Source organism: Microplitis demolitor, chromosome 3 (assembly GCF_026212275.2).
Source record: "Microplitis demolitor isolate Queensland-Clemson2020A chromosome 3, iyMicDemo2.1a, whole genome shotgun sequence".
Classification (NCBI taxonomy): domain Eukaryota; kingdom Metazoa; phylum Arthropoda; class Insecta; order Hymenoptera; family Braconidae; genus Microplitis; species Microplitis demolitor.
In genome coordinates, this window is record NC_068547.1 from 19,975,824 (window position 1) to 19,992,438 (window position 16,615).

A 16,615-nucleotide genomic window follows, 5' to 3' on the forward strand; every position below is an offset into this window, starting at 1 on the left:
TTTTATATTTTTCACTCCCCACGGGTTACACGCTACATTACGTCGACGAATCGTAACTGAAGGGATCGTCAAAAAATAAAACATATCCTCGATTTTTTTTTTTTTTCACCCAACTTTTTTTCTTTCCCTTTTTCGGGATTTTTATTTTTATATAAGGTATTATATATTCCGATACCAATAGAATTTTATAAATTAAATTTATCCCTCGATATTTGTCGCCGACTATTTTTATTTCCACATAAATTTCATAACAGAAAAATCACGAACTAATTTTATATTTTTATTTTCACGTCCAGATTTTTTGTTACTTTTTTTTTTATATTTTTATCTTCCTTCACACTTAATTACCGTTTAATACATTATTTTATCGAGCTAATGGCTCATCAATATTATTTTTTATCAGTTGGATCTTAATTTTATTTCGATAATAATAATAAAAATAAATGAATCTAATTAACATTTTCAAATTTATTCCTCACAACAAGTCGAGTTATTATGACAATAATCATAATTATGATTGTAATAACAATAATAATAATAATAAACATGATTTCGTTGTTAACTAGATTACATATAATGCGAATAATAATCGTATTGTATATGTAATAACAGTAGCCGCTATAATTTATCTCATCACGAAGAAGAATAATTTTGAATTATGTTTATTTACAAAGCTCATTATGTTTTCAATTTAATAGTAAAACTTTTCACCCAATACCTTCTATATACAATTATAAAACCAATTGTGATATTTAACTGTCATATTTACGATATCTCACAATGTACACAGTAACAAAATATTGTGACTGTATTAAGTATTTTGTGTTGATTGTTTCGTGCTTGATCAACACATGTCACTGTGTTATTGGAAAATTAACATGAAATTTGTGTTAAAAAAACAATGGATAGTCACAGAAAATAATGTCAATTTTACTAAAAAATTTATGAGTGTAAATGTAGCAGACATCAGACAAATTTAAAATTATAAAAATATAGAGTAAATAATTGATAAAATAAAATTTCGAAAAAATCCGCATTTACGAAATTTTGAAATCAGTGCATTTTTTATAAATATTATTTTGTTAATTATTTATTTATTATTTTAAATTTTTCTGATGTCTGCTATATTCATACTCATAAAAAATTTGATTATTTACTGAGTCTGTGGTAATTCCAAGCAGTGTAGGTGTTGAAATTTTCGGTGTTGGAAATATTTAACATTGTGAATATTTTTACTCACTCGATCACTGCAGTTAAAGTGTATTTATTAATTAATTGAATTATTGGTGATTGAAATGATGGAAGTAAAATTGTGTAACTTTTAAATAAATTACGTACTCTCTAAAAATGAATCGAATTAGTGAATATTCCTTGGAAACCAGCTACAAATATACTATTGGTTAAATTAGTGGTATTCTTATAGCTGTGAAAATAGCGCCTATCCACGGATTCGCAGTGAATTTCACTAATTTATTTTTAGAGGGTATAACACAAAAATTTTTTTTCAATAAGTACATAGCAAAATTCATTTTTACACCAAAATTTTCGACAGCACGCAGATAATTTTTGAGTGAAAATTGTCCATAAAGTTTGGTACTTTACGAACATGTAGTCAGTAACAAATTTTTTACTATGTTGTTAGTAGAAATTGCATTTTATTTATATGCTATAAAGTAATATATTTCACAATGTGCATGAAAAAAATTTATATTTTCACTACATATCCTCAAAGTATCAAACTTTTTGGATAATTTTTACTAAAGCGTACGGTACAAAGGGAATGTAAAAGTTTACATTTTTTGTGTCGTCACTGACATCCAAAAAGTGTTGAATTTACTTCTCATAATACCCGAATTTCATGCTGAAATTTTAACACTGATTTTGTATTTAAATTAAACACAAATAGTCTGTGTTAAAAAATAACACAAATATTGTGTGGGCGGTTTATAACAAACAGATTGTTTTGACTTTAACACAATATTTATTACTGTGTATTATTACTTCTACAATTTTATAATATTTTGCAACTTTTTCTACCAGATATTGATGACGTATTCTCTTTTAAAGTTATTCAAAATAAATTATTGATCGCTACATTTAAACAAAGTAATCCGTGAAGCTAAAAAATTAATGAGATGAACTTTTAATTTATTGAACGCTGAAATAGAAGAAAATTATTTAAATTTTATTTAAAAAACCATTTCTATAAAATGTATGAAGACGTAGACAACTAAAAAGTGAAAATTATTAATTAATTGGAGACGTGATTTTCGGAATAGCGGTTAAGTGGTAAGATAATCCCTTTTAATATAATGACACTCATTCTAACTAATAACTCGTAGCTCGAAAAAGATAATATCATTTAATTAGTGAATACTTGTGTGTGCTTATGTGGCCAGTCATTTATTCCTCTTCTATAAAAAAAAGTTTACTTTTTTTTTCGTAATTCCACATTTAATAATGTGTTATTGCAGATGACCTATGTTCACTCGAATAAATCGGGAAGTGGAGAGAAAAATTATCTCCGTTAGTTCGTATGAAATAGAATGAAAGATGGAATTTTCTATGATTTTTTTTTTCACACATTAGAATTATTCACCCCAACGACTATTTATTGCGATTATTATTATAATTTATTAATGGAATTTGTGTAAGAAAAAACACTTTTAGTAAAAGAGAAGACTAATTAAATAAAAAAAATCGTGAAAAAATTGTAGTAATTTTTGAAAATTGAAAAAAAAATTGTGCAACGTCACTAGATAATTTTTGCGTTATTACTAATTTAAAAATTTACTTAAGGCTAGATAATTAAAAGAGAAATAATTAACTAATCGCACTGGGAACTTAGTTGATATGATTGTTACTTAAATTTTCAAAAATTTTTCAATTCATTTTTTCTGAATTTTTATTTTTTTAAGGCTCTGGTATTTTTTAATGATAATTTTTTTATCATTAAAAAACAAGTATTGAAACAAGGCTTGAAATAGATCGTCAGCATACAGAGATTTATTATTCTATTAATTATTGATAGACTGCTACTAAAACAAGATACTACAAATTATCGGTTTCGTTGATAAGTATTATGCTAACTGTTCAATTAACAGTACTTGCTTTTATATTACCCCTATTTAGTATTGCAACAATACTCATAATTTAGTAATAAGCTGTACTTAACATACTAATTGCTGTAATACCTCTTTATATTTCATATTACAATAGGTTTGTGGGATTGAAATTTTTTTTTTTTAATATTTTTAAGGCAATAGTAATATTTTATATGAAGCTTAAAAGTTGTAATGATGACAAAAATTGATGAAAGAAAAGGATTTGAAACAAAACGGTGGTGATGTATTCCAAATAATTTTTGCAAACAAACGTCAGTTATTGTCAAATATTTTAATTGGGAAAGTAATTAGTATTTTAATATTTTAATAATTTATAAATGCATATTTTTTACCTTTGTTATCAAAACTACAATTCAAAATTTCGACTGAAAATTAGTTATAGATTAAAAAATAAAATATGAATCAACTCAATTACGAATAATTTATCAATGGTACAACTAGAAATGTAATTAGAATTTCAAACCTCAGAGCATAATTAGTTTGTCATTTACTAAAATAGGGTTTCGGCAGGAGAGCTGTCGAGTGTTTAAATATTTGTTATTTATATTGAATATATAAACTGTCTGGGTAAGTTTGAACTCTCAAATTTGAATGTTTAATTTGCAAGTTTAGATTTTTCGACTAGATACTAATTTACTAAAGTATAATTATAGTAAAATTATGAAAACTTTTATATGTCGTTTCGAATAATTGAATACTTGTAGCAAGTAACTGTCAAAGTATTTAAATATTTTTTATTTTGGTATTGTAGTAACGTTTACTTGATTTGTAGGAATTTGGATAAGAAAGTTTTTTAATTTAATTGACAATAAAAAATATGTTATTTTGGAATCATAAACCGAAATAAATGAATTGATATAGAGATCTTTCAATTGTCAGATATAAATTAATTTTCGTGTCTATTCAAATCTATTCAGATCCGTGCAAATTTTCCCAGATTTTACATTTTCGTTTATCAGGATTCGAAATTTCTTTGAAATTTATAATTTGAAAGTTTACATTTTAGCTGTAGCCTACGAATATCTCCACAAGTCGAAATAAAATAAAATTAAATCTAGGTAAGTCCACAAGAAATCCGAAATTTCAAATCTTTATTATTTTCCCAAGCATATTTTAAGTTTCTCGTGAACTGAAAAACTTTTTATATAACACGAAAATGTAGATACTTATAAATAGTGATCTGAAAGTCTTAATTTCAGAAGAAGAGAAACAAAGTCATGTCACACAAATACGAATGGAATTATTTCGTTAAGATTTCTATTTTAGTCCAATCTCCCGATAATTGAACTTTCAATAAAAAAATTAGGTTAAATTGTATAAAAACACTGCTAAAAATCGTGAATGAATCTGGAGTAAATACAGATTTTATTTATCCGAGTTCATTCCGTTACTCGGACTTCCGGAGTTTGAAAATAAATAACCCCCACATATTGAATAATTAGGGAGTTTTTTTTTCAGTCGATTGATTTCGACGTGATCTGGATTTTATTTAAATCCGCATTCATTCCGATTCGGAATTTTAATATTAAAGTAAACTCCAATTTAGAGTGAATTTCACTCCAAAGAGATTAAATAAAACACACAGTCATCTACTCTGCATGTACTCTGCAATTTTTTTACAAATAAATTTTTTACAGTATATAAACTGTCAAACTGAGACTCAGGGAAATTACATTAATGATAGAACATTAAAAGTCTATTTCTTTAACTTCGTAAGCGTGAAAGTTTATATTATCAGCCGCTCATAATTAATTATTAAAAATTATTTGCTGTTACTATTAGAAAAGAAGCTCGTAAATATTTCTATACTCAATATAAATGTCAAAATGTAAAGGATCTAACCTCACTATATAATAATATTTTTTTTTTTTTATTACCAATATCTTTTAAAAATCCGCGTCGGAGTGAAATTGACTCCGAGGAATTAAGTAAATAAAAAATCATCCAGCCCGCGTTCATGTCGGATTTATTCTGGAAATTTTTAAGTATACCATGTATGTGGCCTCTTTAAGTGTCTAAGTTATTAGACTGTTGTACATAAAATATACTCTGAGATAATTCCTTACATTAAATTTATAATATGAGTTACCACAATGAAAGTTAACGTGTTTTATTATTTCTTATTTGCGAAAGCTACTATAATCTCGAGAAACTTCATAAATGTACTGAAAATATTTCTCATACGTAATTAAAATGGAGAGAATTTGTATATATACTATACATTGGCCGCAACTTTGGTAATTATACTGATACAAGGTTCATATCATATTGTAACGATACTCGACATACAATATCAGCCATATCCTTTCATCTCTTTACACATATTCGAACGCTTAATGAAACACAATGCAAGAGTCATAAAATATAAATCTGATCGGATGTATCAAATTTAAACATGAGACATATTTATTTACAAATAATTATCATTGCTATCAAAATATGTTAATATAAATTTAATTATTATTAAGTATCATAAAACAAATATATCATTAACCTAATTAATGTATAATTGAGGGGTGTTTTCATTTTACTGACTGAAAATCAATTTATTATTCGATTATTTTCCAATCGTCTAAAAGTTAATACATGAATAAGTTTCGAATAATTTTAAAAATAGTTTAAGGTTCAGCTATAGTTCAATAGTATTTTTCTGAAAAAATTTTTTATTGGTTTAATACTTCGGAAAACATTTTTTTTGCAACATTTTTTTTTCTCTCTGTGCAAATGAAGTGGATGCAGCCCGGGCTAGAATTTTTTAATGAACTAAAAACTGTGATTATTTTTTTTTTCTTTTACGTCGACGTCGAGAAATGGCCTACAAAATTTTTTATTTGTTAAAGTAGATTTTTTTTTTTGTCAATAACGGAATTATTCTAGTTTAGAATATAGCTACAAGTGTTTTAAACATAAATTAATTTTTTTGTTTTCGTTTTTGACAATTTGCGCTGGATAACGCGCGTTTTCATCCCCGACAAAATATCCTCCGACAAAATATCTCCCGACAAATTATCTTTCGATAAAATTTCCACAATTTTTCTGAAAATCTGGGACTTTAAATAAGTAGTTATTTTTTATTTATAAATTCCCACAATTTTCCTGAAAAACAAGCACCCAAATTAATTGTGAATAGTATAAATAAACACTTAAATTTTGTCGGAGATATTATGTCCGTAGATATTTTGTCAGGAGATTTTTTGTCGTAGGATTTTTCGTCGCGGGATGAAAACGCGCGGAACCTATGCGCTGACCCAGGTAGCACACTTGCCTTTGTGACATCTATAAGATATCAGTTTTTAGGCAACTTTTTGACTTGTCGATAAGGCATCAATATGTTGACAAAACGATCGGAAATTTATGTCACCGAAAAAATACCTACTTAAAAGACTTAACACAAGTGACGACAAAAAGTAAATTACAAATAGTGGTAAAATAAGTCATCTAAACGATTTTTGAATTGACATGAGACAGGAAAAACAACACAGCTCGTCTCTGTCTTCGGAACCAACATTTCCATGTCTTATTCATACCAAAAAAGATGACTTTGAGACAAAACAAAAATTTGTCTTGTCCATTTAAAAGACATCTTTAAGACATCTTAAAGTTGACTCTGCTACTTGGGGAGGTCGACGAGATAGCCTAAACCGCTTTTATATTTTTAAGAAAGGGTACACCGACACTTAACTTCAATAATAAATTATTATTACGTTATACAATATTTGAAAATTAGTTTATTAATTAAAATTAAGTGAAACTCGTTAAGTGAATACTAAATTTCACCAGTACACGCGAAGTAATTTGTTATGATTTAAAAATTTAAAAAAAATATTCATTTTCGTTAATTCTACAGTCAGTTATTTTATAGTATAATTATTTCAAGCTCAATTACGTGCACATCTCTTGACGTTGGGCTTAATAAAATAGTGAAACGATGTGTGGAGTAGCACTTTGATGATGACAACTCACTAATTCCATCACACTGTATATACATTTGAATATATTATAATATACAATATAAATATACATATAAAAATAACTTCAACACAATATAGTAAAGTAAGAATTAAAGCAGATGCCTGGTAAAATGTTTAATTACGTCGACTATTTTCGGTAAAAATACAGAGAATAACTTGACGAGCTAACGATTATCGAATGAGGTCGACGAGGTTTTTTCTCCACCTGTTTTATTTTTGCTTCATTTATTTATTAAATCTCCGGGTTTTATTCAGAAAAAAACTAAAAAATATAACTGAGTGAGTATACAGACTTAAGAAGGATTCTGACCCAACGTTGTCGTAGTAGTCGGTATCGTTTACAAAAAAACGGTTTGATGCGGGCACACTAATGGGTTAAATTCGTTTCCTGGGGAAAACCCCATTTCGTTAGAGTCTCCGTTAGGGGACGCGAAACTAATGGAAAGGTGGTGGTGTTGTACTAAAAGTCCCACTGGGGTTTCTCTTTTTTTCTCTCTCCTTCTCATTCTTATTCTCATTCTCGGTCTCTTTATAATTTTTTATACACACTTACCCTTTTTTTCTCATCTCTGTTTTATATACGTATCTGTTTCTCTTCTGTTTCGACGTTACTTTTCCACCTTTTCTATATAATCCCAGTATCTTTACTTCTGTCAGTATACCCTTTTTTACTTAATTTTATTTTTTTCTCTACATCCTTTCGATTTCACTGCTGAAGGGGTTGGCTTTAAAGAGCGTTCTTTAGTTAATACCCAAGACGACATTCGTTGTTACATTCACTGACGCTAAGTGGACGAAATTACACGAATAAAAGCAAACAAAATTATGTCAAAGTCAAAGGGATGATATTAAAAATAAAAATGAAAATAATAATAATAATAATGGTAAATATAAGAAGGCTAAAAATTGGAGATCAAAAGATTCATTTGCAGTACGTAGAAAAGTTACGGAAAATTTACGTCATATTTTAAAGCATGTATTTGTGGGTATTATAATTTATTAATGAGTACTTTACCATTACACACTCGTATACAAAGACACGGCATATATGTGTATAAATTTATATATATGTATGTAGATGCAAATATATGTGGGTGACATTTTAAAAAATATGAAAAGGGAATACATCTCTTTCAATTAAATGTGTGAAAAAAATCATTGCGATACATAACGCGCTAACTATGCTACATTTTTTTTTTTTTTTTTTTTTTTCATAATTATTGCGCTACATGCATTTATAAATTAATTTTTAATGGATTTGTAAAAATTATTCACGTAAAATATTCGTTATTTAATTTATATTCTGAATTTAATTGATTAAAACTTGATGATAATAATTTTAAAAATTATGAGAGAAAAAAAAATAAAAAACGTCAGAGAGAATCGGATTATTATAATGGATGCTCTCATTTGTCGGAACAAAAGCTGATAATTTCACTTAACATCAAAGGATAATTTTTTTTTTTGCGATTACTTGACTTTTTATTTAAAAAAAAAAATTTTAATTGTTTATATTGTTTAATTTATTTATTTATCTATTCAATGGATTAATCGCAAGCAATGGTATGTGGAGTTAATGAAATTTAATTTGCTGCCGAATATTCGGACAAATGAATAAATACACTTTTTTATCAGTAGTCATGAAATAAAGTTGGTACTTGTTGTATAATTTCAATTTTTTAAATTAAAAACATATTTTGGATTTAATGAATAAATATTGACTGTAATGAATTTTAATATTGAAAAATTTAATTAATAAAATTTTTTTTTTCAATTTATTTTTAATTTGTAACAAATTCCGTATTCAGTAAAACGATTTAATATCGATGAACAAAAAATTATTTTATTTTTTTTTCTTTATAAAGTAGATAAAAATTTAATTGCGTACCTGATGTTTAATCAACTCGACAATATAGTGTATAAAATAAAGAATGTAAAGTAAAAATTCAATAGACATGAAGGAGGCACTTTTCTATAATGAGTTTGTATGTAATTCTCATCGGCTTTTAAATTTCGTGCTAACGATTTCAAAATTATCTTTTATCTAATTCAAGTAATTAAAAAAAAAAAAAACATAATTACTGTAAAATTTGTTGATTTTTTATAATGATGTAAGGTAAGAGACCCAGTACCTGATCACTCATATATTTATTTATATATATATATATATATATATATTTCCGAAATTTTACTAAGTATAGATGTATAAATAAATGAAAGATCGGGTAGTAGGTCTTTTACCTCATTGGTGACATTTCGGAAAAGAATTTCTACATCATCCAATCACAATAGCGATTGCGACATCAAAGCTACTATTAATTAGGATATTCTCTTAAAAACCTGTGGAGTTTAATCCGTTTTTCATCGACCTGATCAAAGTGTAATAATGATGAATATATATACTGTGTAAAAAAATTTTCGGAATGAACGTGAATTGAAACCAGAGTGAATGTGAAGTGGACGACTGTGTATTTATTTAATCCCCTTGAAATTAAGTTAACTCCGAAGAGGAATTAATTGTAATATTGAAATACCGGTTTGGAGTGAAATCAACATACAAGGAGTTTATTTTAATATTAAAACTCCGAATTGGAATGAATGTGAATTCAAATAAAATTCAGATCACCAAATTCCCTCCCGATTGTTTGCGGTGTAGATATTAATTAATTAAAAAATTTATTGGTAATTAATTAAAATTGAGCTCTGTCCGAAAATTTCATAATTAATTAACACAGGTAGATTTTACGTAATTAAAAAAATAATTACTATAATTTTTTTATGCGAAATAAAAATTAAAATGAATACCATGAAAAAATAAATAAATAAAAAAAAAAAAACGTGTAGTAAATTCAGTGTACGCGTCAGTATTTTTTTCGAGAAGCGGAACAAATTGTTTCCGGTGCGTAAACGCCTGCCGCGGATTTTACTGCGGAATTCCTGTCTCTCACGTTTTACTCACTGCTCAACAAACTCACGTGTCGACTGCAAAAAAAAAAAAATAAATAATAATAAAAATAAAAATATAAAAATAAACTACACAATTTTATTTTTATTTTTCATTGTGCTCTATTCTGCAGCTGAGTCCCTGTAGACGTGTCCGTTTTACAACGTTCTTTAATTAAAGACAATATGACGTCATTATACAAAAAATATATAACAAAGCGTTGAATTCGTACTTTCCACAAACTCCATTGTAAGATATATATATACATATATATATATATATATATATATATATATATATATATATATATATATATATATATATATATATATATACTCATATATTTAAATATATAGGATATAACTGCAAAGCGACTAATCAAAGTTTTAACTCTCAGATAAAAATAAATTGCCAAGTAAAAAAAATGATAATTAGTTTTATCTTACTACGTAGTTTGTTATTTATGTACTTGATATTAATTTAACAAATTTTTAAAAAACAAATTTCTGCATTTAATTTCATTTAAAAAAAAAAAATACTTTATTATTTTTTAATTAAATTTTTTTTTAAACCAAAGCTTTGCCAGATATTAAATATTTTTTTTACTGCAGTTGCAGTAATAAATATCTTTAAAATAAAGTGTCTCAAATGCTTATAAGCTCAAACACTTTTAAACTATTATTAAATTAAACATTTGACAAACAGTGAAATTGATGAAAAATAAAATAAGCTTATTTATTTATATAAAATCCTTTGAACTCGGTTCATTCCACTACTGCGACTCCGTTTATTATATTTATTCAATAATCTCACCAGAGAATATATTAAGCAATAATAAAAAATGCTCCCAGAAGTATTACTCGAGTTTACAGAGAGCCAATTAAAGCGAACTGAAGAAAGACAGAGAAATGACAAAGAACTAGACGGGAAACTATGGGAAAACGAACCGACACATAAATAACAAAAAACAAAATGAAAAAAGTAAGCAAAGCTTTTAAAGCAATTACAGAGTAAAGTTGTAACGAGAGTATTATGTTAGTGGTGAAGTAGAAAAGCCGCAGTCTATTTACGTAAGATGAAAGGCGATGGAATCAAATGGCTTCCGCTGACTATTTTGTTAGATTTCATTGTTTTTACGGTTGAGCTCGAAGTAGTCGCCAAGTACAAAATTAACGGAAAACCTGTTGCCATTTCATCAAAATGCAATGTTTTATTTTATTTACTTCCTCTTCTTTTCATATTTTTTTTTTCTCATTCATAAAATTTTATTCATTCCGAAATTCCATAAATTCTATTCGTACAAACATTCATTAAAAATGACAAATATTTAGTTCTTAGTAATCGATCCAACATCTAGTTGATGTATATCTTTGTGTAATATATTTTAAGTGACATATTATCATAATGATATATAAGTTTAAGTCCTGCACGCAACAGTGCAACACAAATTTAGTTCAACAGAACATACTAGATCTAAAATAACAGCTAACCATTAAAACTTACCAACTTTATGGTAATAATAATAATCATAACAATAATATTAAAAATGAAAATATTAATGATGATTAAAACAATAACAATCCAAGCATAGATGTTTGATAAAAAATTTAAGCGAATGCATTATCACGATAAGTCGCTATTAAATTTAGAGGCTATATTTATATTGCAAACATTTTAAATGTTGTATCAGTAGGTTTTGCATTGAAAGTATAACGTCTGAGTAAAATAAATATGTACAGCGGGAAAAGAAAATAAAGTTCTAGTATATATATTGTATATATAGATGAGTTGGAAGAACAAACAAAAAGATAATCGATCAGTTTCAAAAGAACTGACGTTTCAGTTGTGCAAAAAATATATGAAATGTGGAATAAAGACGTTGAAGATCGCTGAAGTAGAGCTTATAACTTATAATGATAATAATAATAATAACGGTAATGATAATAATAAAAGGTAGAGAATAAAAATGAGTATAATAAAAGCTTTTAGGCTTTCTTGAGAATAGAATTGTATATCTTACGCATATGTATATTTTCCTTTATGGACCTGAGTTATCGAGGGATTTATCGGTTTTATGACTTAGATGCCTCGGTAAGTCTTATAGAATATAAAAGGATTTATCGTTAAATCTCAGATATCCTTTTGTATAGTAAATTCACGAGTATTCTAGGATCTAGTATTCCGCTACGCCAGTGCTATACTCTCTCGATCTTTATATTGTATAAGTCCTGAGTAGTAAAGGCTACAGTTACGTACAGTAGATTGTTTGAACATATATATATATATACATATATATGCTTGGCGTTTGCTCTGTGTATCAACCCTTTGCAACGAAGAACTGCGAGGTGCGTCGATGCACGAATAGAGTCATATATATACACGTCGGGTATAAAATATATAATGGTGTAGATGGTGAAGATAGAGGAATAGAAAGCTAGAGTTGAAAGAAATAGTGAGATCGATCGAGGCCACTGGAATCTGAAAAATACTCCCAAAAGGGAATTTTTACCTCTTTTTTTTTTTTATACTTTTTTATTTCTTTTGCTCTTTCTCGTTCAGCGTTTCTTTCTGGTAAAGCATATATATATATATATTATACTGACACGTGCATTTACACCTATTCATTCTTTCAACGGCACAACCACTACTACACTTACAACTACATACTGTGTGTACTTTTATGTACATTTCTTCATCCGATATCCTGTGGTTTTTTCCTTTTTATTCTATATCTAGTGTGTTAGCGCGAGAGTATACTGTAGCGTAGTAATAGTTGTGTAGCGAACTCGCGAAATCTGCGGCATTAAGAATTTTTACTCACGAGTACTACTGAGAGTAGTGTAGTAAATACATATGTTGAAACGAGACGTAAAAAAAAAAATATTAAAAAATATGTAAAAAAAAAAATAATAGCAATAATAGAAATAGTAGCGTAGTGCTCTGTAGTGTGGTTTGACGTAGTGAGTGAGATGAATGCAATGGAAAGCTGGAAGAGAAAGGAGTTGTTGAAATATTGGTATAGAATGGTGGGTAAAAATAAAAACAACAACGAAAAAAATAGTTTTACGTAACGTTTCTCGCAAGAGTTATTCTCGACGTTATCCCGTTGATTTTTCGAACCGGAAAACTCACGGCACTTTTGACAATATGGCGAAAATCCTTTTCCATCGGTGAGTTTAAACCTTTTTTGACGAGATTATACTTGTGTAAAGTATGTGTAGCTGCCGATATTATTTTTTTGTTTTTTTAACAAAATTTTTTTTTTTTTCGTGAGACCAATATGTAACGATTTGAATAAAAAAAATAAATTGATAAACGTTAAAATAAGGCTTTGGAGTATAAAAATAAAGCTAACAGAGTATGTGTCACGCATTAGATTAATTGGCGACGCGATGGATGTATACTATTAAAAACGGCTAAAAATAAGTTAAAAAATTTTATAAAATATTTTTTTTGTGACAAGTGTCACGAAAAAATAAACTGCTATTTTTTTTCCTTTGTCATAAAAAAATTTTTTCATGTTCTATCAATACAAAAACTTTTATAAATATTTAAAGAATCAAGTTTCCACAAACGATTTTTATCACCGTAATATAGAGTAAAAATGTACATTAGTTTTATTAATTTTATTGATCAGAAATAAAAAAAAAATCTTTTCTTTTCGATTTGATCCATTATTATTAATTTTAAAACTTCTTTGCTCCACCAAGCCTAATGACGTGTAAAAATGTATAAAATATAAATATTAATGCATATAAATTTAAAAGTAATGAAATGCTGTGTTAAGTGATGCTTAAGTGATTGATTTTTATCGAGATGACATTAAGCGCACGAGAGAGTGAGAGGGAGAGAAAGAGAAAGAGAGATAGAATGAGAGAATCTCAGAGAAGTCTCGTAGGTACATTATTGTTTCTGTCCAATCCTGTGCATCAACGGGAAAGTTTTATTCCCCCGGCGATTTGTCGTCCGCGAAGCTATCTCGGTCGAGCTAGGCAACGTTAAACCCCTGCACCGAGGCAATTTGGATATTGCTCGTTCTCGGATTTAAGCCGTGCTGTCACTCGTAGCTCGAGGCATGCCTGGTATGCTTCGTGATGGGTAGGTTATAGAACAGTAAAGCATACACAGTGTATACGTGTGAGTATGCATGTATAGAGATGGCGCATGAGGGTTAGAGAGCATCAGGAGCACCAGTACTGGTAGAGTACCGGTAGGTAGTAGGATGAGCAAAAGGATGGGTCGAATGAGGTAGCAGTGGATAAAGAGAAGGAGGAGTGAGAGGCACAGAATACCAACGACTGCCACCACCAACATCGTCCCAAGGGTATGAGAAAGTCGAGGATCGACCGAACGAGCAAATTAATGCAGAAGATGGAATATCGCGCGCGAGAGCTAAGTGTGGGGAATGTCAACGATGCTTCTCTGAGCATTGCTATTTCCCAGGATTTATAAAGCACCCTCGCTCGTATATTAGTGATAAAAAAAATATCATCACATTCTCGACAGAAAAAATAAATACAAATAAAAAGTTTGCTGTTTTATTTTATTTTTATTTTTGTTTGCATTAGAATTTTATTTTACTGTTTTATTTATTTTTGCACAGTCACTTGACTATTTCCCAAATGGCCATTCGCACCTCGCGTCCACATCAATTCCTGCGTAATCGCTCTCAGTCCATGGACTTTTGGATATTGATTGCTGTAATTCATTATTAATCTGCAACCACAGGTGTACAATGTTCATTCACACCAGTTTCATTACTCCCATATTTTACTTTTGAATAAATTTGAATTTGTCCCTGCGTATGTATACTGTTAATACAATTCTGTATTTATAGACATTAAATTTTAAATCAACTAGGCGACAGCGCACTATATTCGTACTTTAATCGATAGATTTGCATAATATATTATTTATGTATTATAAATAAAGTATTTATTTGCATTGCCAGGAAGTTAAGGTAAAGATGTCATAGCTAAAACCGTACTTTCAGTAGCTTTTGATTACAAGTCGATCGGATATTTTCTTATTCTATTCTCAGATTTATTAAGAACAAACACGTCCCTGTCATTTATCCCAAGAATTAATGCTCTTAATGATCGTTCCAATATTGGTGTTATTGATTTAGTGATGAATTAATAAAAATATGTCTTAAATATAATGTATGTCAATTTTGAATATTATTATTACTGTCCATTAAATTCGTTGATAAAATCTATTGATATTAATATATACTACAATAATATGTTTGTCCCACGGAAGATTTGTAGTATTTTATTATAAATATAAATTGACAGATAAAAATTCGGACGATCAAGATAATTTATAATTTTAAAAATGTATTTTTTTTCGATATTTCACTCACCGTTTCGTCCATTTCAGAGTATTGTAAATATTTACATTGATAAATGTTTACATATAAAATCACACATAAAAGATTTATAAACATGTATATATTTTTATCCAAAACATATGAGGCATTTATAAGACGAATGGTTAAAAAAAATGTGACATATTTTTTTAATATATTATTCTAAAGCCCTAATACATTAAAAAAAAAAAAAAAAGAACATTTTTCATTCTAAATATAAATATTATTCTTTTCATTTAAAAATAATTCTACAGGATAAAGTTTACCCCTCGTAGCTTTCATACCCTATTTTTATACTAATTGAATACCAGAAATACCAGACTTATTGCATTGAATATAAACTTAATAGCTCATTCATCAGAACATCAACGTTCATTCAGACTAGAATACCATAGAAATGTATAATCCACCATAAAGATATAAAGAGATATTAGACTTATTCTATAACCAATTAAATTTTTTAATAAACAGACCAACAAACGGACGAACAAATATTTTTAAAGCTCTTTCTAGATCATTTAATTAATAAAAAAAATATTCGGCTCACTAATCCCCTGTAAGTCCGTCTAAATAAAATCTAAAAGCTCTCTTTGAACTGAGGAAAAAAGTTATACAAAAATAAACAGAAATAAAGTAAAAACTGGGACAAGAATAAATCGAGTGATTTGTTATTTTTAGAGACATTCACTTCGGGTCCAGCGTTCGTCCGGCCCGTCGGCAATCAGACAGCAGCAATTGGACGTGAAGCTGTGTTTTCTTGTTACGTCCGTAACATCGGAAAATACAAGGTAAGAAAGTTTAAAAATAAAACTAAGACTAAAAAGATGGTCATCAAAACTAAAAGATAAAAACAAAAGAAAATAAAAATACGGGAGTAAAAAATAATAACAAAAAAGAAGTTACTCGACATGAGACATTTCACTCCTTCATCATTTGTCCGAACGACAAGTGATGCCGGGGGCGTTGAAAGAATCCATTATTCCTACTCACAGGCCCGCAAGGTGATACGCTTGGAAAACAAATAAAACCCCTTTTCTTCATCCTTACATCCACAAGATAGCCATCGGGTTAACTCACCTTTGGTCTCTTTTTTTCGCCACCATGCTGCTATACTATCATTGTTCCTTCTTACGTCATTCACAAACCTTCACCACCCGCAACAACAACAACACCACTTCTCACACCTTTCATTCACTCGGTCTTC

The 16,615-nt window shown here is 28.3% G+C and overlaps 1 protein-coding gene across 1 annotated transcript in view; it reads left to right on the forward strand.

Annotated features, from left to right (window-relative positions):
- LOC103574537 (protein amalgam) overlaps positions 1 to 16,615 on the forward strand; it is a 31,447-nt gene that overhangs the window by 2,070 nt on the left and 12,762 nt on the right. The window contains exon 2 of the mRNA XM_008554004.2: positions 16,090 to 16,199. Within this exon, the coding sequence (XP_008552226.1) occupies positions 16,090 to 16,199 (110 nt within the window). The remainder of the gene's footprint in view (positions 1 to 16,089; positions 16,200 to 16,615) is intronic.